Below are 23,657 nucleotides of genomic sequence, written 5' to 3'. Positions count from 1 at the left end.
GGATTATTTAAATAAATTTGGTCTCTATGAGATGCTTTTCTTTGGCGCAGAGTAAGGAAGGAAACTTCCAAGTAAGATGCTATGTCTAGTAATGGGGGACCAACCCAGGATATTTGAAGTTGTGGGTCATCCCTTTTAGTTTGAGGACGGACAAGTGTAATGGGAGAGTTCCAGCATCAGTTGTGCTGAGGATACTTGGTGAAGCCGTGGTTCAAACTCAGATCAATTGAACATTGGGTCATCAGAAAGTTGACTTGGCAACTGGGTTAGGTCATAAATTTTTATAATACATTTTTTCTATATGTAAATGAAGAATACATTTTTTTTACATATAAATGAAGAAGATTAATATGTCGGAACTTCATGTTCATTTTTTTCAACAACTAAAATCGAATAATATGTAATATAAGTATTTAGTGTATATTTAATATAGTTTATATGATATTTCACAATTTAAAAAATAACAAACCTCAGTATTCAGTAAGGCGTATCCAAAAAAGAACATGCATTTCACATTTTTGTCATTTTTAGTTTTTGCTTATCTACTTAGTTTTTTTATATTGTCTTATTAGTTTCTCAGTTATTTTATATTTTCCTAATTTTTATGATTTTAAAATTTAAAAAAAAATTACCATATTTTTCTTGTACCTTTTCCTTTTTTTTCAAGTTCACCATATTATACCAGAAAAAATATTGCCATTTAAAATGTGAAAATGTTATTTGTAACTATTAATGAAACTAGTCCAAAACATTTTTTGTTCTCAGAACATGATGGGAACATTTCTTACGATCAAAATTTTGAACAACCATACAAAATTTTACTGCTGCAACATGGTGGTATAAAAAAATTATGTGATCACATCACGCCTACTCCTCAAGTCTCCAATCAAAGCTGACACATACATATCACATCTGACATTCTGTTCTTGTCATAAGAGATAAAGTTTATTGAGCTGTAGACAATACAATACAAAGAAAGTTAAACGCCCTTATATTCTTAGTGACCAAGATTTCACTCGCTTACACATCTATATTTGCGCATAATTTCTTTAAAAAAGATTTGGGGCGCAACAATACATGATAGAGTATCATGGAAAGTCCTTTAACACAAATATGCTTTCTTTTGGGCTTCCTAGCAGCCTGGGTCAGACCAGTGATCAGTTGCCTTATCACGATATCCTTGAATAGAAAGAAAGGCGAGAAGTTTATAGTAAAAGAGGTTTACATGTTTACGTCCAGTGGCAGAGCCACATGAGAGCTAGTGTGGGCAGTTGCCCACATGAGCCTTGCAAAATTTGTTTAATTTCATATTGTTGTTTTAGAATATTTGATTGCTTGTATATATATAAATGCCGTCAAAAGAATTGAAGTTATTCAATTAGTGCCCCTCCAACTAAAATTTCTGGGTCCGCTAATGTTTACATCTCTTATACCAGCATCTACTCTTACTGGTGATGGAGGTGATTTCAAGAATAAGATGAAGGTGTGCCAAAGGGAGATATGATTGAATGCCTTTATTTCTAGTATGTTGTCGATAGGGGATCTTCGAAGTGGCCCAAGCCCTTCCCCCACGCCCTTGGGGTTGAGGACTGCTTCAGGACCTGGGTGGGAAGGAGTGTTCTCATCTTTGTGGAGCTTCTAAAAGATCCTGCATCAGAGATCAGATCAGGAAGCTCCTTGTAGAGATGGAGACATACGCAAAATTTTTCGACGGTTGCAGAAATGCTTACTCCCTTGTTTCCACATCATTTGCATAAACTTTGTAGTTTGAAAAACCTGACTGGTCTTGGCCATGATAATCAAAGGAAAAATTCCCTTAGAGGTCGCTTGGCATCCATAACAATTTGTTACTATCCAATGAAACTGCCTCAAAACTTGGGTGGATTCATGGAACACTATCACATAGTGTTCTCTAAATCTACCTCAAATTTTAGAGTAAGGTCATTGAACAATAACAATCTCAATCTGTTATGGATGCCAAACAACCCCTTAACAGTGCTTTTGATAGCCTCAGATCTGCTCTTAAGATCTGATGTTTTATCAAACCATGGATCTGCGATCTGCAAATTTAGTATCCACGAGGATGAAAAATCCACAGATTTGCACCCTCGGCCAGTTGAGGGTTTGAGAGAGAGATATCAGATCAGGGTTTCTGGCAAGGGTTTCCACAAAACACAATTCCGACCGCATGTGTGTGTGTGTGTGTGTGTGTGTGAGAGAGAGAGAGAGAGAAAGAGATGGCATGGCAACTTGTAAGGTTAACCGTAAGGGGCAATCTAGAACATCCGTTTGTGATGTGGCCTGAACCAAAGGATCAAAGGGCCGGAAGTTATTGTGATTGATGAATTACCGTCAGTGAATGAGGTGAATTAATGTGTGAAACATTGCGTACAGGATGGAATACTTGATGCTGGATGGTCAGGATTGTTGTTTTACTTTTTATGAATTGTGTAGTTGTTCATAGTAATTTGCTTTTGTGTTCTTGTTCGGGAGAGAACGATGGTGCCGACCAGCTGTTTGATGTGCCTTACGCTGTGCATCCACTTCCTTTCCCTGCTATAAACGTCAACTTTTTTTAGCTAAAAGTGGAGAGCTTACTCCCATAAGGAACAACAAAGCAATAGATAAATTTAGCCGAAGACTTGCTTTCTTTTTGATGAACTTGAAAACTTCTCAAACCAGTCCCTTGTGATGCCGGTCAAGCTTTCTCCTCCCAGGCCATTTAAAATGGCTTCACACCTTGGTGGTCTGCTCCTTTCAGTCAGCTTATCGCTGCCACCCGTCCCTCAACAGCACATGACTTCCAGATTTTATTCAGTCAGCTTATGAAATCATTATTTGTATGGATTACTTTGACCGCCCATTCTTCCAGCATCTCAAATGATTTGATAAGTTCAGATTTTCAAATGAAAGACTAGTATTATAGCCAATTACTAAACTGTTTATTCCATAGCAAACTATGAAAAACTAAGGATACAACCGTTAAGTGGTGAAAAGAAGGAAACCTACAAACTACAGCACGGTTGCATACTTATGCAGAAAACATGGCGCTCCGGTAGGGACAAAGCAGGAAATTTTCAAGGGATTTTGACATCTGGCAATGTGGAACACATTTGTCACCCAAAAAGTTAAGGACTTCCAGAAGTATTCGACTGAGCACTGTGATTAACATCACACATAAATGTTTTACTTCAGCGAAGTCATGAAAGCAACGTGACTGCTCTTAGTGCTTTGAGTCCTCTTCCTCACAGAACTTAGTGTACTTATCTGAATCCATCAGGGATTTAAGTTCGCCTTGATCAGCCATCTCTACTTTTATAATCCAACCGTTCTCGTAAGGACTAGCATTGACCTGCACCATAAGAAATAAACAATCTAGTAAAGGAGGGCCTCCCATAACCTAGAAAAGCAAAGATTCTTGTTCAATGAAGGATAACGTGCGATCTGGTGAAACTTAAGTTTTCCTGTTTTGAGCTGTATATTTTCACCTAGTGCCTGCAGGGACGCAATCCAAATGCTCATTTTTTTGGTCTTTTGTCTTTCAGATTTTCATTTTTTTTTTAATTTCTCAAACAGTTTAATATTGGAATCTTTGAATGAACTGAAAATTTGAGAAAATTGTCCAGTTAAATGTTAACCCCATTTGATTCTGTACAAAATGTTCTCATTGTATGTACCACAGCAATCAACAATATGTGGATAAATGAAACCTCGAAAAGGAAAATTGTTTAGAATATAGATTAAAGTTGGGTCCAGATGACAGATGACATGGTACCAAAACTGCGGATGTTGATGACTTCTGCTGAAAAGGCATAATTATTGCCTTGGGGCCAAGGACAGATGCAGTCATGAGGGCAATATGAGAGGTAATTGCTTTGAAAATTTGAAGAAGGGTACAATGCAGAAACTGGCATGAAATGTTCACGAAATGTGGAAAATCATAGCCCAAGGTCTTGAAGACGAAGGCAGCCAACATTTGGGATGAATAAGATGCAAAAGAAGAGTAGAATACAGAAATTGGGATGGATATGCAGGAAGCTACACAACAACTGTGTTAAAAAGATGAATTTAGCAACCCATCTTTCATAATAGGAAGGTTTCACATAATTTCTGTCCTTGTAAATCTTAGTTTTGGTTAAGCAATTTGATCTTTGTTTATTTGGATAGTCAAACACGACAACCAAAACATCAACATATTTATTTATCAATTTTCTCACTTTTCTGCAGAATTTTGGTCAAACCAAACAAGCTTTTGGAAGAGGAAATGGAATATGCATGCACCAGCAAGCCCAAGTAAAACTTGTAGATTTAAGCATTTTAACTGAAAGGTTTTATGAGCAATGCCAAACAATAGATTTGTAATCCTTTTTTTTTTCCCTTTTCCGGACCTGCAACACAAAACAAAGTTCAACTGAGCAGACATTCCTCAGACGCTAATTCAGACAATAAGAAAGCACAGGATCACTATTAGAACTTCGAGCCTGCATTCTATGATCGCATGCCCCTAACCAAGAGAACCATTCACCTTATCTCCAATCTTTTTCCGTTCTCACAGCATCAAGAGGAGATTATGGTGACAGAAAAGGGGAAAAGAAGAACAAAGAAAAAAATCTATGTTCAGAGTGATAAAGGTGGAGATATAGGATATGATACTGATATATGTACTACAGTGAAAGGATATAGCAATGTTAGTATAAGGGATACATTCACATTACTTTTCCTGCTTGTTTCTTGCTTAAACACATTCAAATTTCTTAATCTAAGCAACAGAACATAAATTCCTTCTTAAATATAAAACTGAACATAAATTTTTAACCAATTGTAGATCATAAAGTCGTATAACAAAACTAAGTCAAAATTGACATATATGCCACAACTAGTACCATCTCCTACTATCTGTAAAAGCTGAGCCAAGTGAATGCCAAAGGCTAGACAACCTGTTAGCCTTAGCGAAACTGTGTTATCATAGGGGAGTCTTTTATAAATAGAGATAGTTAATAATGGGTCGGATCCCCTTGTAGACCCAATATCCTATGGTTGTAAATATGTTGTCACCCCCAGGGATTAGGATTATGCAAGTAATGAGGATTACCACTCGATGAGAGGCAAGTTCAGGCCTCACTGTGTGTTGGGAGGGTGCATGAATTAACGTTAATCACTGGAATTATACACACAACACTAACATTTGGTATTAGAGTCTTGATGGTGAGCAAAGAGGCGCTCATTGCTTTGGAGAACATGAAGAAGCAGGTGAAAACTGATCGCCAGCTGCTCGTGGGATGCTTGGAAGGTGTGGAAAAGAACTGTGGTGAACTCGGACCGGGCCTCACCGAAGTTGACTCCTGAATGCAATTGATGATGGGTGAATTGGTAAGGATTATGCGGGAGGTGTTGCAGAGAGTCAACTCAAGCAGCTCGCACCAAAACACGCCAAACTCCCATCAGATTCCAGGTATGAACATCCACGCCCAATCCTCGTCTGATTCATTCATGCATACTAGGGAAGGATCAACTATCTAGATTCCATCGATCACCCAAGATGGATTTTTCGAGGTTTTCTAGCAAAGACCCTCTCAGTTGGATTTTTAGGGCAGAGAAGTATTTTGACTGCCAGGGTATTGCAGCGAAAAGTTGTGTGGGGCATGCAGCCATCCATCTGGAAGGAGCAGCTATATGTCGGTATAGGTGGTTGACTTGTTGGTGACACAGCAAGGGAAACCCAGCTGGTCCAGGTTTGTGGAAGCTCTTACTGTCCAATTTGGCCCATACACTTATTTAGATTTCAACAGAGTTATCGAAGATCAGACAATAGGGGTCAGTAGTTGAGTATCAAGCAATGCTCGAGGAACTCAGTAACATGGTGCGAGGGTGGCCAATGGAAGCATTGGTAGGAACCTTCGTAGGGGGCCTCAAAGAAGAACTGAGAATAGACGTGTGGCACGTCCGCACTCTCTACTGGAAGCTTTCGAACTGGCAAGAGTAGCAGAAGAAAAGTGTCGTAGATTGGGAGCTGCCGTGAGAGATTCAAAAGCACTGAAATAGATGGCGCGAAAAACAAATTTACCCCCTGCTGATAGAACCCTGTTCAGAGAAAATCCAACGAGAGCAAGTCAGTGCTAGTAAAGAGACTGAACCCTGAGCAGATTCGAGACAGGCACAAAAAAAGGTTGTGCTTCCAATGCAAGGAAAAATGGTCTCCTGGTCACATTTGTAAAGAATTGCACATGTAGGTGTGGCTGAAAATGAGGAAAAAGGAGAAACAATGACCACAAAAGATGAGGAGCAGAAAGTGGAGGAAGGAGAGACAGCATCCCCAGAAATTGCACTCCATGCACTCGCAGGGGAAAATGTTCCCCAGGTGAGGAGAGTCTAGGGGAAACTAAAAGGGAAGAAAACCAATGTGCTGGTGGACACCAGTTCCACCCATAACTTCATATGCGAGAAGACTATGAAGGCATGTGGGTGTTCCATTGAAGGTCAGCCACAGTTCAATGTTGTAGTGGGTGACGGAAATTTCCTGATATGTAAAGGATGCTGCCCGAAGTAGTTTGTGGAGATCCAAGGGACGAAATTCCAGCTGGAACTCTACCCCTAGCAATGGGAGGCACTGATTTGGTACTAGAGATGCAGTGGATTAAATAGTTAGCAAGGGTCGAATGGGCTTTCAATGAAACGAAGATGATTTTTAGAAGTCGGGATGGGGAGCACCACATTCTAAGTTTCTAACTCACCTAAGTGACACTCAGATAGGGGCAGGAACAGGGTTGGATGGCAGGAAGATTGGGAAGCAGGGCAATATGCACTTGCTGATATTATCTCAAATTGTAGACCAAAGCATAAGGACTGATTTCATACAGCAGCAGCAGGAGTACCTGGGACCCGTGTTGAGGCAGCATGCGGAAGTGTTTGACAAACCTGCTGGTCTCCCCCCGGCATGCACCTTTGATCATCATCTCAAACTTGAGGCCCATGCCACACCAATCAATCTAAAGCCTTATCGATACAGTCACACGCAGAAAAATGAGATAGAGAAATTGATTAAGGAGATGCTCCAAGATGGCATAATACAACACTGCTGCAGTCCCTGCTCATCACCAGCCTCATTGGTGAAAAATAAGGATCGCTCTTGCGTTTTTGTGCTGATTATATGCCTTTAAATGCATGAATCATCAAAAATCGCTACCCAGTACAAGTTATTGAAGAATTATTGGATGATCTCTTTCGGGCTGGAATCTTTTCAAAGCTAGACCTATGTGCAGGGTATCACCAAATAAGAACGGGTCCAGCTGATGTCCACAAAACCACTTTTCAGACCCACGAAAGGCACTATGAATTCTTAGCCATGCCTTTTGGCTTGACCAATGTGCCTGCAACCTTTCAAGCAATGATGAATGAGCTCTTATGACCATACTTAAGGAGATTCGTCCTTGTGTTCTCCGATGATTTCCCAAGTTATAGTCCAGATCAGGTCCAGCACACAAAACACTAATTTGATTCTACAGGTGCTAGAACAGATTATATGCTTCAAAGTTCAAAGTGCCTTTTGGGGAGTAGTCAAGTGACCTATCTGTGTCATACTATATCTGATCATGGGGTACAAATGGAGAAGAAGATTTCTACCCTTGAAGAATGCGAACTGCGGATAACAGAAAAAGGACTGTGGGCCTTCCTAGGTCTGGCAGGGTATTATCGATGTTTTGTGAGGTGTTTTGGAACCATTGCAGATCCTTTACCAACGATGCTTAAAATGGCAGGTTTAGGTGGGATGAACACAGCAAGGAGGTGTTCCATCAATGAAAGAAAACTATAGTTACAGCTCCTGTCCTAGTTCTGCCATAGTTTTCTCAGCCCTTTCATATGGAAACAGATGCATCAGAGAAGGGAGCTGGAGCATTTTCAAGCCAAAGACATCACCCAGTTGCATATTTCAGCAAGGCCATGGGGATAACCTTCAAAGCAAAATCAGCGTATGAAAGGAAGCTGATTGCTATGGTGCTAGCTATACAAAAGTGGCACCATTATTTGGTCGGGTGACAGTTTCATGTCTTCACAGATCACCATAGCCTAAGGTATTGCATGCAACAAAAGATTCACACAACAATACAGCAGAAATGGATCATGAAACTGGTGGGATGCGACTTTGTTATTCACTACAAAAGGAGAGCCAACAGCTTAGTTGTTGATGGTCTTTCCTGGAAATTTGAACCAGCAGGAGACGGTCATGCAGCTCAGCTTCAAACTCTAATCAGGCCTGTGGCAGAACTATGGCGCAGGTTGGAGGAGTTGCATAGAGACTCAGATGAAATTAAGGAACTGAGGAGGCAGTTGGAGAAGAACTCTGTGAAGATTTCAGGATATTTCTGGCATGAGCCTTTTCTCTACTTCCAAAGAAGAATTTTCGTACCTCCTAATTCCAGCATCACCAAAGAGCTAGGAGAGTTGCACCATGATACAAAGGAAGCTGCCATCAGGAAGTGGAAGGAACATACCATAGAATTCAACGCCTTTTCTTTTGGCCAGGGATGAAAAAATTTGTTAGAACTTATGTTATGCCAACAACAAAAATATGAGACTCTTCATCCTGCTGGCCTGCTTCAGCCCTTACCCATTCCAGCACGAATATGGGAAGATATTTCCTTCGACTTCATTGAAGGACTGCCCAAGTCCAAGTATGCAAACTTCATTGCCTTATCCTACCCATATACAGCTAAGGAAGTAGCTAGATCCTTCCAGGATTACGTCGGCAAGCTGCATGGAATGCTGCTCAAAATGGTGAGCGATCGTGACCCACTTTTCTTGAGTAATTTCTGGAAGCATTATTTTTCACTGTAGGTGACCAAACTATGCATGAGCACTGCCTATCATCCTCAAACAGATGGGTAAACAGAGGTTACTAACCATATTCTGGAAACATACTTGCGGTGTTACACGGAACAACAACCTCATAACTGGACTGCCTTCCTATCATGGGCACAGTTATCCTACAACATAGCCCAGCAAGCACAAATAGGGATCACCCCATTCGGGGCAGTCTACGGCAGGCCAACACCTGACTTAAGGAGGTTTCACCTATAGGATGAACAACTTAATGAAGTGGAAATGCAGATGCTCAGTCGGGAGACAAGGTGTTAGAAGTGATAAAGGCACGCATGGCTGCAGCCCAAAACAGGATGAAACAGCAATATAACAAACACAACAGAGATAGAGAATACCAAGTAGGGGATTGGGTTTATCTAAAAAAAGATTCCCTATGGCGAAAGTAGCACGCAGAACAGCAGGAACTCACAAGTTTACGTTCAAATGTACAGGGCCTCATAGGGTGCTTGAGAAAAGAGGCAAGGTTGCCTATAAACTGGCACTGCCGGATGGGTCCAACATGCACCCAATATTCCAAGTCTTGCGTTTGAAGCAGAGCCAGGCCCCTCCAGCTGAATCAGCTGTGACTGTCTCCCCAACTGCAAGCACGACTCAGTCCCCTCAACCCTTTAGGATCCTCCAGCTGAACGCCAAGGAGACGGGACATCAGTCCAACATGGGAAGATCTTTCGCTGCTGTTGTAATGTTTTCCAGAATTCACACCTTGAGGACAAGGTGTTGCGAAAAGGATGGGAAATTGTGTCATCGTAGTGAGATCTTTTATAAATACAGATAGTTAATAATGGCTCGGATCCCATTGTAGACCTAATATCCTATGGCCATAAATATGACGTTACCCTAAGGAATTAGGGTTATGCAAGTAATGAGGATTACCTCTTGGTGAGAGGCAAGTTCAGGCCTGACCATGTGTTGGGAGGGTACATGAATTAGTGTTAATCACTGGAATTACACACGCAAGACTAACACAACCTACACCTACAAGAACCCACGTGGACTGGTAAGCCATTATCATGCATCCTAGCAGCCATATAAGTAACTCAGCAGTCTTTTCTTTCCTTCTTTTTTCTTTTTGTTTCTGTATGCCATCTCTTTGTAACTCATACACCCATTCTAGTATTCCATAAAACTTAGATATCTCAAAAAGACATGGAACTATTTTGTACTAAGTTGAAACAATGCTATGCAATTGAATATTTCTTGCCATTGAAGTAATTAATTCATCATCACTGCCAATATCAGCTTAAAGTTGAAAGAAATATTATATGACTTACCAACCCTGGGGAGCTTCCAAGTTCTTCATTGACTTCTACTACTTTTCCTGAGACAGGAGAGTTGATATCACTAGTTGCCTTCACACTCTCAACGGCACCAAAGCTAGCTCCTTGCTTTACAGTTACTCCAACTTCAGGCAATTCAACATATACAACATCACCCAAGTGATCCTGCAATTGAACATAAAAGGTTAGTAAATCAGGAAATTTACCAGTACCAATACTTTATGATCATACAACTATAAAACAGACCTCATAATCACTGTCACCCACCATGACTTCATCCTTATATCAAATATTTTGTGCTTGTCTTTCATTCCTTTGCATTGGATATGAAAATAGCATATGCACAAATTGAGAAAGCATTTTTAATATCTATCGAAATTTGGAGGTTCCATGAGATAGATACAACTAAAAATCAATCTTTGCTAGTAATAAGAATAGTACTGCTACTAACTATTAAGTATAAAGCTATGTCACACGGGTACTGCTTTTATGGAGCAGTACGCTACCCATGCCATATAGGTACAATACAGGTACCAGTACTGCTTCATCATCTTGTGAGATTTTGAAAAATCTTACTAAAATGAAAATCTGGCTAATTTTTTGAGATTGTTTTTGAGATTTTAACATTTAATTTTAGGAATTTTTAAGCATTTTTATTTTTTTAAGGTTTTCTAATTTTTAAAAATTGTCAAGATTTTTCTGAGATTCCCTGAGAAGAAGAACTTCGGCAAAAAATACCTAAAAAACATCGCTGATATTTTCTCTATAACAATATTTGGGACAATGCTCCAAATATACCAGTGGGTTTAGTGCAGGTTACAAAGAAGGGTTCCTACATGATGCTAATTGCTAGTTTAACCCTGAAATAAAGGAAGATGAAAGAATAATAGAGCAATAAAATAAAATGGAGTCCCAGGGCAGAGAGTTGGGTCAGTTGGCTGTTGATGCTACCCCATCCTCTCCTTCCTCACCTTAGGGCACTCTTTTCTCTTCTTTATTTTTTGTTGGATTAAAACTGAGGTGATCTTTTCAAGACCTAATATGAAACCCCTGGCGGTCTTTCTCTTCTTCCTAGCTACGTTAACAATGAGTGTCCAACTGAACCGATTAATTTGTGAATTGTTCTGGTTCACTATGATTAGAGCGACCAGTCATTTGCCACCTCAGTTAATCTCTTCAGATCAACTATGGCTTCAATAGTGAATCTCACTACCATTTAACTTTTTTAACTTTGTTGTGATTTCTCTTCCAAAACTGAAAAAACACAAACCACTTGAACCCAAACATATTAAACCCTCCTAGATCAACCAAATACACAAAAAAGCCTCTTGGATTGCATTTCAAGTTGAAAATGTTCACCTGATATCTTGATTGACCCTCAATTGGCCCATCTTAAAACTAACAAAAATTCAGATCCAGTCATGAAGCCTATGGACCTACTCAGGCTTAACTAGATCAAAGAAACCATTCTGATCCATTCAGATCTTTTTTAGAAGGCATTCTAATCAATTAACAAGGACAACATACTCCTGCTACTTGGATGTTATGGAGGTTCTGCCTCACCATCTCAAATTCTTCTGACATGCAAATAATGGTTACAAATTTTCAAGGGGTCATTCAAATTTATTATTTTTCTAAGCAATGCAAGGGTTTGTTCCAGTTTGTTATTTTCCAAGAATTTGCAAGGAGTTATTCCAATTTGTTATTTTTCCAAACTGTTAGTATCATTTTCCTTGCTCTTATGCCCTACTGTAAGAATTCTAGATGCTGACATAGAGTACCAACCAAATGCCATGGTGGTGATAGGGTATCAATATTGATAACTTTGCGAACAGCGATGAAGCACCATCAAAACTAATACCTCTGAAAATAGCTTAAAAAAAAGTAGTAACCTGAGCATGATCAGTTATCCCAACAGTACCCAAAGAGCCATCCACTTTAACCCACTCATGAGAGTCTGCATACATCAAGTCCTTCACAACTACAACACAGCAAGCAGTAAAATTATCAAGAAAGAAGTCATGCTTTTCCAATTAGGAACTTGCAAACAGGTTCCACTTAGTAAAACTAAGCTATCATATAGCTTTTGAAACAGAAGGGTGTCTATCAAAGATTCAAAATCAACCATAAGACATGATTCACAGATCGCACATTTTCTGTATTACATATGGATTTCATGGTCAAAAGATTTCAGATAACACCACAATACAGTACTTTTCAGTGTCTGTCTAAAACACTTTAACCTGTTGGCACGTGATTAAATCATGTCATATACATTTCGTAAAAGGTCCACACTACAGTGATCCAGAGTGTGTAAGAATCATCACCAAATGAAGGTTTCTTATAATATCTTCTCTTACTTTACCAGTCACAGATTAAATATCACTCTTACTTTGTTCCTGGATTTTCCCCTCTGCTAGTGGACACGCTGCACAAGCTTACGTTTCGATCTGAAGACTTCACTAAGACCAATCTTTGTCAAGGAAGGATTTAAGAAGTGACTTTTTTGAGCTAAATCACCAATTTAGGTGTATAATGTTTGTGTGCACGTTAATATACGTAAGTTTTCTCAGTGCAGATAGTATATGAACATAATTTTACCTAGACAATGCAACATCCTGAGTTACCTCAAGTTTCAAGCATAATTACATGGAGCAATATTTTTTCTACCACCAAATTCATCAGAAACTGTGAGTCAATATCAGATCATCAAAGGAATAGAAACCACCAAGTGTAAAAATGTTCTTAATTGTAGTTGGTAAGATTTAACGATGGATGTACAGTCAATGTAAGACCTCCAAATGTCTCTTTCAAAGCTGAGAAGAACTTAAGAGAGGCTTCACCTTTTTGGCTCAGCACAACCCAAATCAACCATCAGACGTTCAAATTAGCCACCAAATATATAAATGTTGGACACTATGGAGAGGAAAAACTAAGCCAAAACAACAAAGAAGCATCTGGAACGATCTGCATTTGAAACCGTAAAATCTTCGATTTATCAGGAGAGCTAAAGAAAGAGAACATCTTGTTGTTCAGCAGTGTTTTGCAGCACTAGATAGCTGAGTTGAAAGCTGAAAAGTAGAAATTTTGTTTGTCCTAAACATTTTGCAAGTAAACCACCTTGACGTCAGTTTACTAGAGAAGAAAAAAAACGCTTTCTTTCTTTTTTTCTGTCATTCAAATTTCGCACAAACCATACACTTTATGGTTTGATATGGAGATAGAGGAATCGAAGCGAAATATTAGAACACTGTGAGTCTGTGACTAATTAGACGGATAGGCTTTCAAGTAATACACCGGTTGATTCCTGAAAAACTCATTCTTATTGTAGAAAAACTGGACCAAAATGGTGCAGATTAATCATACACGGAAACTTAAGCATTTGATAGCATTAATTTTGACATTGGAAGTACAGTCGTGCTGAAAAGTCATATGCGTCTGTCGTTTCTCAATAAATTTCTTTACATGAAGATTCTGCTTCTGTTGTAGATGTTAAATGAAACTGAGGTAATAACATTTTTTCTCCCCTTCTAGAGGTCACCACCCCCAAAACATCAATATTGTAAACCTCCATATCATGATACCTTGGCTTTCTCAATTCGGAAACAATTGAAGATTCGAATGCTTATGGATCAAAACAGATACAGTACAAAGAATACATGTTAAAGCAAAGCGATCAGAATATCTTAACGTTATAGAAGCCTTTTTTGGTCACTTCAACATCCTCTATATGGTTAAAGAACAGAAGAAAGAACAAAAAAAACCAGAACCCTAAGGATCATAAGATACAAGAAAATCGCATCGCAAACAACACTGGTAGCATCGAGATCATAACCAAACACCGGCAACTTGGACGAGTGATCACAGAGGGAGAAATGGGAAGCGTATTTGCGAGCAAAAGCTTCACTAGATGTCCATCACAGGATCCATGATCCTGCATATGTGAGAGACAGAGACAGACAGACAGACAGAGAGAGAGAGAGTACCGGAGGAGAAGGATCTGTAGCAAAAGAAGAAGGGAGAAGGAGAAGCAGAGGAAGGGCGTGAGAGTCTGAGGAACGAAGCAGCCCTCGAAGCCCAAATCCTGGAAGAAGCGGCCATTTGAATGATTATGACGAAGAGGCGACTGCACAAGGGAGATGGAAATGCTGCTGTTCCTCCTTTTCTCCCCCGTCTCTCACGGTCGTCCGCCCACTCTCCCTCCCTCCCTCGCTCTCTTTCCTGTTTATAGAGTAGGAGTGGGAGCGTGGCGAGCGAGCGAGCTCAGAGAAGGTGTCCGCACGGCGTGTCAGCGAAGAAACAGCGGCGGTAGCGGCGGCGGCACCACCACCAATATTCTGCCGCAAGGGAACGACGCATCAACTGAGTTGGCAAGGGCCATGCTACCAGATCTCGGGTCCCAAACCTAGATCCATTTATTATCAGTACTTTTTGTCCGTATGCATCCCACCCTCTGCTCGCAACTTATTTTACCTCGGGATATCGGATCTGAGTATGTGTTCTTTGTATCGATTTGGAAGAACGGAAATCAACACATCACCAACTTGACACTCCCGTCGCTTTCGTTTTGGCCTACCAAGTTGACATGATGTTTATTTGATCGCTGCAATTGAACCTAAGGTTTCAGGAATGGGAATTGCAATTTCAATTTTTATTGAATTTGATAATATAGAATTTTGATTTTAAATATAAGTTTGTTTGATGAGAAGGAAATTGAAATTTTAGAATTGATGAATTGTAGTCTTCTTTGTAAACGGATATACAAAAATTCTAAAATCATAAAACCACTTCCAATAATAGCATTATAAATTTAGAATGAACCTCTAATTCTAAAATCAAAATTCTTTATTTTATTTGATAATGCAATTCTCATTTCTAATCAAAAGTAAGAATAATAGTGCTAAAATTGCCTTGGTTTTAAGGGAGCCCCTTAAACAATCAATTGAGTTTCAAGATGTTGAAAACAGGTTAAGCGAACAAAAAGGTAAAATTTTCATTTCTAAAAAATAAAAATAATGGTATAAAATGCATTGGTTTCAAGTGCATCTTCATGCCATGAAAAAGAAGCTAATTTTTTTTGCCAAAAATCAGCATCTCGCCCAAAAAAGAGAAGTTGATTCATACAATCGCACCTGACTGAAAGTTGTGAGTGCTTTGTGGCCTTTGTTAGTTTCTTGACTTTGTTCTTTGTTACAAGGAGATATGAAATTTGAAGGCCAAGAGTAGCTTTTGCCAGTCCATTTGGGCAACAGTAAGGGCAAAGCCAAAAATTTTTCATGAATGGAATCAAATTAAAGTTTCTAAATTTTGACTATGGCCGAAATATCATTTTTTAAAATTTTTATATAAAACAAGTGAAATTTTTTAAAATTTACATGTAATTTAAAAAAAATGAGGTGAAGCCAACGCCCATGGAGCAGTGAGAAACTGCATTAGCATTGTCTACCAAACAATCAAAAAGAATAAAAAAGAAAACCCAGTGAAGCCATCAAACAGCAGGTTACTTATTAGTATTATAAACTTCATATAGGCTGTTTGATAGTATGGACACTTTACGAGTGTCTCGTCAATCTAGTCTAAAGATTGGATCATGACATTCAAGATATACTAGAACTAATGTTTCATGAATGTGTCTCAATCTTTTAAGTTAGATTCATGAAATGCTTATTGAGTGTCATTTTTGCCAAGCAACCTCTCTACAATAACAGTTTATTATGAACATGTACAAAGATTGAGGTACATTTATGAAACACTGTATTTATTAATGAATCAAAACATGAAACAGCAGCAAACTATTCTTATTGCCAAAGAGCACCTAAGGGGTTATGTGGCAATAGTGTTTTATATAACGCTCTTAAAATCAAATGAGTTCATAGAATACTTCTGTTGCTGAAAAGAAATGCAGCGCATTTGGTCTTCTGTTTGTCAAGTTGAAACAAAGAGATAAAAATTACCCAACCAGTTGTATCTTATTCACGAAAAGTCTTGCGTGTACTATGTGGTAGGGTGAAGAATCTGTAGCGTTTAGAGTTTGAAATAGATCATGCGCCAAGAAGCAGATATGGAGATTTCACAGAGAGACCTTTCTGTCACTATTTTGTTCGTGCAATCACAAATACTGAGAATCGCACAATCACAGACTTCTTTTCTCTAATTTGTCTTTTTATATTCATCCCCCACCTTTAATTGGCTGGATGATTGACTTCTTTGTCTTCATGTGTTGTATAAAGTGGCTCATGCTTTTTACTGCCTTCATAGATTTGTATGAGTTTGGTGGTTTGCAATGGAATATAAAAATTGAAAATCAGAATTTGTCACCGAAGGTTCTATTAGTGCCATTGGCAAGACTGGATTGGTTCTAAGATAACCAGCACATAGCAGCGGCTCCGGCAAAGCCACATGTAGATTGGTGTAGCCAACTATGCCAACTTCTTAAAATTCTTTTATTTTTACATTGATAAATTTAATATTTACTTTTAGACATATATTTGTGTCCCTCCAAATATGAGTATTTTTAAATGAGTGCCTCCAACCAATTTTTTCGGACTGCCACTGCCACACAACATTTTTCATCCTGTACAAGTCTGTGGTTAATATAATAAAGCTTGGCGAAACTTTTTGTAGTAAATTTGTTGACATTACGTGCTGGTGTTTGATTAGTTGTACCTAGATTTTGCAGTAGGAAGGGTTGGAATGATTTAGCAGTGAACATAATCACCGGTATAGTTGTGTTTCCCAAACCAAATACATGAAGCCAACACCCATATTAGCTGCGAATGAAACTCCTGGCAGAATGGACGCAGTGTTTCATTCCTAAATTCGTTAAAAGATGGATAGTGAGTTATTCTGTCTTGGAACCGGATAGTTCTGGTGTGGAGAAGGGGACGTCCTCTCCATCACGTCCTATGGAACATAAAACAAACGACCTTTTAGATTGTAAAAAAACCACCTACCGGAAGACTTGAAATCCAGAATTTGTAACAAGTAGCATAGTTTTGAGATCCAGGTAACTTACTGTTTGTTTAACACAACGGAGTTCATGTGACTTGGGATCATCTTGGAACTACGTATTGAGGTGTGTTTGATAGCCTTTGGATTTCATATTCAAGGTTGGCATGAAATATCATTTACGCAGGACCCACATAATGGACAAACACTAGACTTCATATCTATTAAAAAAATGAGGGTTTAAGATTCACAATATGTAGCCAAAACTTCATATTTAAGGTCCAATGGGGGGCGGAGGGGGGGTATGACCTCAAACCCTTGGATCTAAGACCCTCAAAATTTTAGACTATATATTTTGACAACTCTAATTTTTGCACTTTCCCCAAAAAGTTCTAGCTACATGAATATCTACTTCAGATGAGCTTATTATAGAATACCAAACTGGTTGCAAGGATGTAAACATGAAGACTATAGGTCAAGTTTCAAGTTTGTTATTTGAAGCACATTTTACCGTTGTCCTTTTGTGGCTTGGTGGCCGACACTCAAATTGGCTAGCAACGATCTATTTAAGCTTCAATTCGGTTAGTCATGACGTACCCTTTTAAATCTAATAGTTTCATATTGTTTTTGTTGAGTTTGTCTATGTCAAAATGATCTAAACCAAAAGATAACGAACTTTTGGTTCCCACCTTTTAATTTGAAAATATGTTTCCCATCACTTAAGTTTTGGCTTTTTCTTCAAAATTGTCTCTAGAAATGCTATAAAAAAACAATGCACATGTGGGACTTCAGTGACTGATTCTTTTCATAGCATATCATGTCACATTTATATGTTTCAAATCTGGGGCCCAAATCTAGGTTTATATCCGAATCTGGTCACGTTGTATCCAATTATATTGGATTCGTTAAATTCTAACCCTTTATGTTGCTAGCGGTTATGTCACATCCAGTTTAAACTCATATCCAATCTACTTCAAATGCAGATGCAACCTTGAATCCATTGCATAACTTCGACTCTGGCTTTGAACCTGGTAAAACCTGTTATGGGTGTAGTCCCTTTCCCACTTAGCTGGTGATTCAGGCACAACTAACTTGCTTAGAATTGCAGTTTGGTGTTCATTAGGTAGACGATCCATCCCTCACGGTTGGCGGATGATGGAGCTTGCAGGCCACACCTGACTAGTGCTCCCCATGTTCATTTGGACCCAATTCTAGTTTGGATCTTTATTATAGTCACTAATGTTATATTTGTATATATTGGATCCAATTACTAGCAGGGCCTGTTTCTAAATAGAAAGTTCCTTATTGGATCAAATTTTGTTTAAAGAGAATCTGACTTTGATCCATAGAGAAGAGAAGAGGATGCAAAGTAGACATGATGGGAATGACCCCCATCAGGTTCTCTAATCCACATGGTGCCCCACTTGGCCCAACAAAGAGGAACCTTTCAATTCAGGCCACATGAACCAGTTGGCCCTTGGTGCCACTAATGGCCAGTTCCTTGCTTTTTGTCGGCAGGGACCCATTATTGAGGACTGGTTCTTAGGTTTAGATATTTTGGAGGTTGTTTAAAAGCACCGATACTTTATGAGTGTTTCATAAATCTGAGATGTATGTAACAGTAGAACTATTATTCCATGAACCCATCCCAAAGATTATGGCAGATTCTTCATACATTCGAAAGTGTCTTTGGTACCAAATAACCCCTTGAGGGCCGTTTGGCATTACGAACAAGGTGTGAGTGTTTCATGAATATGCCTAAAAATTTAGGGTAGATTCATAAAACATTTGAACAGGTGGTCCATGGATCCATCCCAATTTCGAGATAAATTCATGAAACCTCACATGTTGTTCATACAAATGGCCCCTTGGTGGTCGAAATTGGAACACAGCCTTAGACAACTTTGTTTTAGACTTGGTTGTGTCCAAATGTTGACTCTGGTCAAGCCTAAACCTGCACTTTTAGTTTTAACATCACATACCAAACCTAGACTCAACCGAACCTCATGTCTGGAGTTCTGGCTTTAATTTAGTGGCTTAAGATGAAATGCGTTCCATTTTGAATTTGAAGTGAGTCTGAACTTGAACTTCTATCCTCAAAACTCGACTCAAAAGCCCAAAACAACCTACTCTAGATTGGGTGGCTCATTATGTCCTTGATCAATTCATGATCTGAAAGGATCCAACCCAAGACCCACAATATCAGGGATCTAAAACATAAAGCCCAAGTCGAACCTGACATGAACTGAGCCCAACAGCAACCAAACTAGCCACATCCACCACTGCAGCCATCTCCTCAATCTAGTCGGTTCACTAACAATTGGTCCTTCTTAGGACCCAAATTCATGCGCCCTAGCTCAATTTGGACCTCAAACAAATTTTGCATTTAAGCCACCTTTGGCTCGATCATCTAGTTGCAAGCCTTATAGACAAAGGATTGAAGAGAAGTGTTCATTCGTTGAGTACTTTCACGTAGAGCTCTTAGCCCCGGAGGGCTTAGCATTAGCACAATCCTGAGTGCCAAGAGCATGATGATGGGGACGAAAATTTGATAAAAAGTCATTTAACCTTTGCTTATATTGGTCGCGGAACATACCTCTGTACATATTCTGTGTTGTCTTAGTGACCTACCCCTTTCAAGAATCATTCATTTAGAAGCATGGCATCTGCTCAACTAGTTGATTGGTTTGAAGCTGAGCAGTGTCCCTAATCCATGCAGATTGGTTTGGTTGAAAATTGTGGGTAATGAGATGCACCTAATCAAGCATGCGGTCAATTTCCAATAGCTGCCCACAATCAAGATGAAGAATGAACATGAAACTTTTCATAGGATATTAGTAAATTCAAGTCATTTGTGCTACAAAGTCTTTATGGAGTTGAGAAAAGCAGTAATCTAAGATTGTCCAGGGTTTTCAACAAACAAATCCGCAAGGGACATAGTATAGTTGGTCAAGCTAGTTAGCAATTTGATTCCAATGAAAGCTACTTCTATGAACTACGAATGGTGAACCCACTGCATCATAATAATTGACATGTATCTTACTTCCTACCTATATCCCGAAGTCATCTTGAACCCTATGAACGGGAAAAAAGTAGGCGAATTCGACCTCTCATCGAATAGCCAAATCTGCGTTGCAGCCAAAACCCACTCTTTGTTTAAACAGTGTGATTTGAGATCCCCGAAACAAATGTAGGCTTAAAGAAAAGAAATGACTTTCTCCCAAGAAACATGGCATCTAGATTATCTATGAAAATGAAAGGCCGGTTGAAACCCCCACCACATGCTTTACAAGCACAATAGTACCACAGGAAAAAACTCAGTCGCAGGGTTCAGTCCTTGATTCAGGACCTTTCTCCTAGAGGATGTCTGATATTCTGCTCCTGTCATTACAGGAACAGGGCAACCTATTCCTGTCTCAGTGCCACGTTTGGTTGAGAAGAACAGGCGCCACATACGCATGAAGCATCGATTCTATGGCAGCACGGACGCTTGTGCGCTACACTGTCCATGGAAAGCCTATCAAACACCCTCTTAGAAGCTGCCATCAGACAACAGTACCCATAGAGTTCACACTGTGCTGTGAGTCGTTTGACAAAATTCTTGTAATATAAGAAGTGTGCCCTGTCCAAATAGTTGTTCACGTAAAAGCAAATTCTGACGCACAGACACGGAGGAATCTATGAAACTATTCCCTTTAATTTAATAAACTTTCACGTCACTAGCTGTGCTTTTTTTTGGTACAGGTTCCAAATTGATGATTTACAGATATACAGACATGTGGCAATTAGAAGGACAGCGGATTTGCCGAATCCAGCGGAAAGTTACAGGCAGATTAAATCTGTCGATTCTTACTCAGATAGGACGAACTCCTGATAAAGAAATCTACTTGTCATCTCTTCTCTTGGCCATAACTTGCTATTAGTTGCTTTGCTAACCACTTGGTCAATCTGAGCACGTCACCGCAGATGGTGCCTGCCATTAGCAGCTCGTGAATGAGTTTGAAGTAAAACTTTTGAGTTTGCAGGAAGGACAATCGCAAGAGACGTGGTAAGCAAGCTGCATGAATCACCTCATCTGACACGTCCAAGAAGCTCATAGATTTTTCCATGAAACAAAAGAGAGAGAAAAAATATTACCTAAGGGTTGCCCTTGTTCCCTTTCTAACTTTACAACGGATAGTGGGCAGGCCAAGACGCTGGTGTGCCTCGTAACGATGACAACCAGAAAAGCCTAAGGAAATCAAACAAAATTATTTTGCCGTATAGATGCTCTGCTAAAAAGGATGCAGTAAAGCTTTGCTTAATCAAGCAAAAACTAAAGCATGTGATAAGATTCATACCATAATACACCCCATCAACCTCAAGAACATCAATCTGTGATACAAAAAATTAGCCTATCAGATGCACGCTCCCATAGTTCCATGTGATAAAGCATGAACAAAGCATTTGGAAAAGGATACGTCGCAACTATGATCCATTAGAGAAAATAGCAACTTAAAAGCAGAAACCAGAGTGGGTTTTCCAACAGACGAGCATTGCCCCAATCGAAATAGCCCCCCCGTCACGATGACGGTGGCAATCTGAAAGCATCATCAGCAAGAGAAGAAAATGGTCCATGCCTGACACTCCAAGGAAACACCTCTGTCTCAAAGGTCACCTTCTCAAAGCAGATAATATGCTTAATTCCCAACGTGACATTTCTGACGTAATCATATTGCTATGAAGATGAAGAAGACCATTGAATCACTTTCCCAAGAAAAAGGCTAAAGCCCAATCCAATTTCAGCAATCGTCTAAGCAAGAACCTTCCTTTTTTTCTCTTTTGAAAGAAAAAATAAGGAACTGTTATAGGAACTGTAGAAAAAATTGCTTTGAAAAGAAAAAACAAATCAACAAAAAAGAAGAAGAGGACAACCAGAGGAAAGAATTTGAAAGTAGGGAAGAAAGAAAATTGAAATCAAGAGCGGCAAAGAGATTTACAGACCGGTTCCTGAAGACCAATCTCACTGATGCTGAGCATGAGGTCCTTCACCTTCTGGGGGTCGTTGGCTCGTGTCCTGGAGAGCGGCCTTCGGATTTTATCAAGAGGGATCTCCATAATGAACGGTCCCTTCTTCGTTTCCACCATATTTAAAGGAGGAGCACCTGTGCACCACCGGAAAGGAAGAAGAGGAGTGATCAGACCCATCTCAGCGGTCATTTTCGGAGAACCCAAGAGGGAAACAAGAAAAAAAATGGCATAAAGGCAAAAGGAAGGTGAGAGACCATTGGAGCCAGAAAGAGGAGGAGGAGAGGAAGTTGCTGTTGCTCGTAAAGGGCCGGAGAAGAAGAAGCTGCAGCCGCTGCTTCTCCTCCGCCATTTGCTCGTGGTTGTGGAGAAGCTGCTTCCGCTGCACGGTAGAAGATGACGATGATGCGCCACAAAACAAACATGCGCCATTTCTGTCTCCCCCTCCTCTTCCTCTCTCCTTCGCTCTCACTTCTTTCTCTCGTCACAATTTAGCAACTGGAGGATATATGTAAGGCCGGAGACGAAGTGGAGGCGTGCCCGTCGGACCGATTGAGAAGTTCGTCCTTGTCTTATTGTGAGTTTCTTTTTTTTCTGGTTCAAATCATTTTCTAAACTTAGGTTTTCAAAATGTTTCCTTTTTTGTTCTAATGAGATTACACAGTTACTACTGAAAAAAAATTGAGCTAATAAACTGACATACAATATTTTTGGTAATGGCATCAATTCATTTTATCAGTGAAGGCAATGAAGACAATAATTTTTTCTGAAATGTGCAAGTGTTAACTGTTAGACATAAGTTTGTCGATCACATTAAGATAGAAATAAATGTGCCAACTACTTACAAAGCGGAAAGCAGATAATGAAAATCATAGACTTGTTGGAAATGACATTGTAAATCATTCACATAACTTGTGTGATGAGAGATCTATACGTTAAATACAATTTTAGGGGAGATTTCTATTTTATAAGGTTCTGTAATGTGGAGACATCGATAAACTAAACAAAGAATTGAGAGTATTTGCACGGATTGTTCGATTATGAAAATTGTGTCATAGCCAAGCTTTCATAGAAAGGATGAGAGGGCGCACTTCTTTATGAAAATCACCTTCAAAAGTTTCAATAAGACGATTTCATCTTTTAAATAAACTTCAATTAATCCTGTGTAACTCTCTATCAGGTTAAATCCACAACATACGCAAACAATGGATTTCTCAATTCGTGATCTCAAATCAATGTTACTTTGTGAAAACTGAAAACCATAGATTGATGGAGATGGGTCTAACCACAAGTCTGCGGTTTTAAAATTTGTGGTAGCCTGATCTGAGATATGAGTCTACCAAACGTAGTTTTAAGTATATAAAGCAAATGGCTTAAGTTTGCTTGACTTATATATATACACACATATATAGTTCGTTAGTTGGTTCTGTTTCTTGAAAATACAACTTGGTTTCTACTTTTTTCAACTTAATATTCTCGATTCATTTTTCTTAAAATCAATAGCATATACCACTCTCATCCAATTTAGTATATAAAGGTCTGGTAGGT

The 23,657-nt window shown here is 39.2% G+C and overlaps 2 protein-coding genes across 2 annotated transcripts; both read right to left on the bottom strand.

Annotated features, from left to right (window-relative positions):
* Positions 1-2,899: 2,899 nt before the first annotated feature.
* On the bottom strand, positions 2,900-14,511 carry LOC116267769 (glycine cleavage system H protein 2, mitochondrial). The gene is made up of 4 exons (XM_031649660.2): positions 14,141-14,511; positions 12,047-12,135; positions 10,149-10,319; positions 2,900-3,352 (listed from the first exon to the last, which is right to left on the bottom strand). The coding sequence occupies exons 1-4, from the start codon at positions 14,253-14,255 to the stop codon at positions 3,224-3,226; spliced, it is 504 nt and encodes a 167-aa protein (XP_031505520.1). The 5' UTR covers positions 14,256-14,511; the 3' UTR covers positions 2,900-3,223.
* Positions 14,512-20,779: 6,268 nt separating this feature from the next.
* On the bottom strand, positions 20,780-22,625 carry LOC116267612 (sulfiredoxin, chloroplastic/mitochondrial). The gene is made up of 5 exons (XM_031649454.2): positions 22,367-22,625; positions 22,086-22,246; positions 21,443-21,476; positions 21,240-21,333; positions 20,780-21,075 (listed from the first exon to the last, which is right to left on the bottom strand). Exons 1-5 carry the CDS (start codon positions 22,539-22,541, stop codon positions 21,060-21,062), a joined length of 480 nt encoding a protein of 159 aa, XP_031505314.1. The 5' UTR covers positions 22,542-22,625; the 3' UTR covers positions 20,780-21,059.
* Positions 22,626-23,657: the final 1,032 nt, after the last annotated feature.

This window comes from Nymphaea colorata, chromosome 14 (assembly GCF_008831285.2).
Source record: "Nymphaea colorata isolate Beijing-Zhang1983 chromosome 14, ASM883128v2, whole genome shotgun sequence".
In the NCBI taxonomy this organism is placed as follows: Eukaryota; Viridiplantae; Streptophyta; class Magnoliopsida; order Nymphaeales; family Nymphaeaceae; genus Nymphaea; species Nymphaea colorata.
The sequence above is the reverse complement of the archived record's forward strand: the minus strand, read 5'-3'. Positions and strand labels throughout refer to the sequence as shown.

What these genes read in the sequence shown, in the direction of transcription:
- LOC116267769 (XM_031649660.2), bottom strand. Translation starts at nt 14,255, where the DNA reads ATGGCCGCTTCTTCCAGGATTTGGGCTTCGAGGGCTGCTTCGTTCCTC. An exon ending in CTACAGATCCTTCTCCTCCG is followed by an intron (nt 12,136 to 14,140) that starts GTACTCTCTCTC and finishes GCTGTGTTGTAG; the next exon opens with TTGTGAAGGACTTGATGTAT. An exon ending in GGATAACTGATCATGCTCAG is followed by an intron (nt 10,320 to 12,046) that starts GTTACTACTTTT and finishes GTTCAATTGCAG; the next exon opens with GATCACTTGGGTGATGTTGT.
- LOC116267612 (XM_031649454.2), bottom strand. Translation starts at nt 22,541, where the DNA reads ATGGCGCATGTTTGTTTTGTGGCGCATCATCGTCATCTTCTACCGTGC. An exon ending in TCCTCTTTCTGGCTCCAATG is followed by an intron (nt 22,247 to 22,366) that starts GTCTCTCACCTT and finishes GGTGGTGCACAG; the next exon opens with GTGCTCCTCCTTTAAATATG. An exon ending in GGTTGATGGGGTGTATTATG is followed by an intron (nt 21,334 to 21,442) that starts GTATGAATCTTA and finishes TGATTTCCTTAG; the next exon opens with GCTTTTCTGGTTGTCATCGT.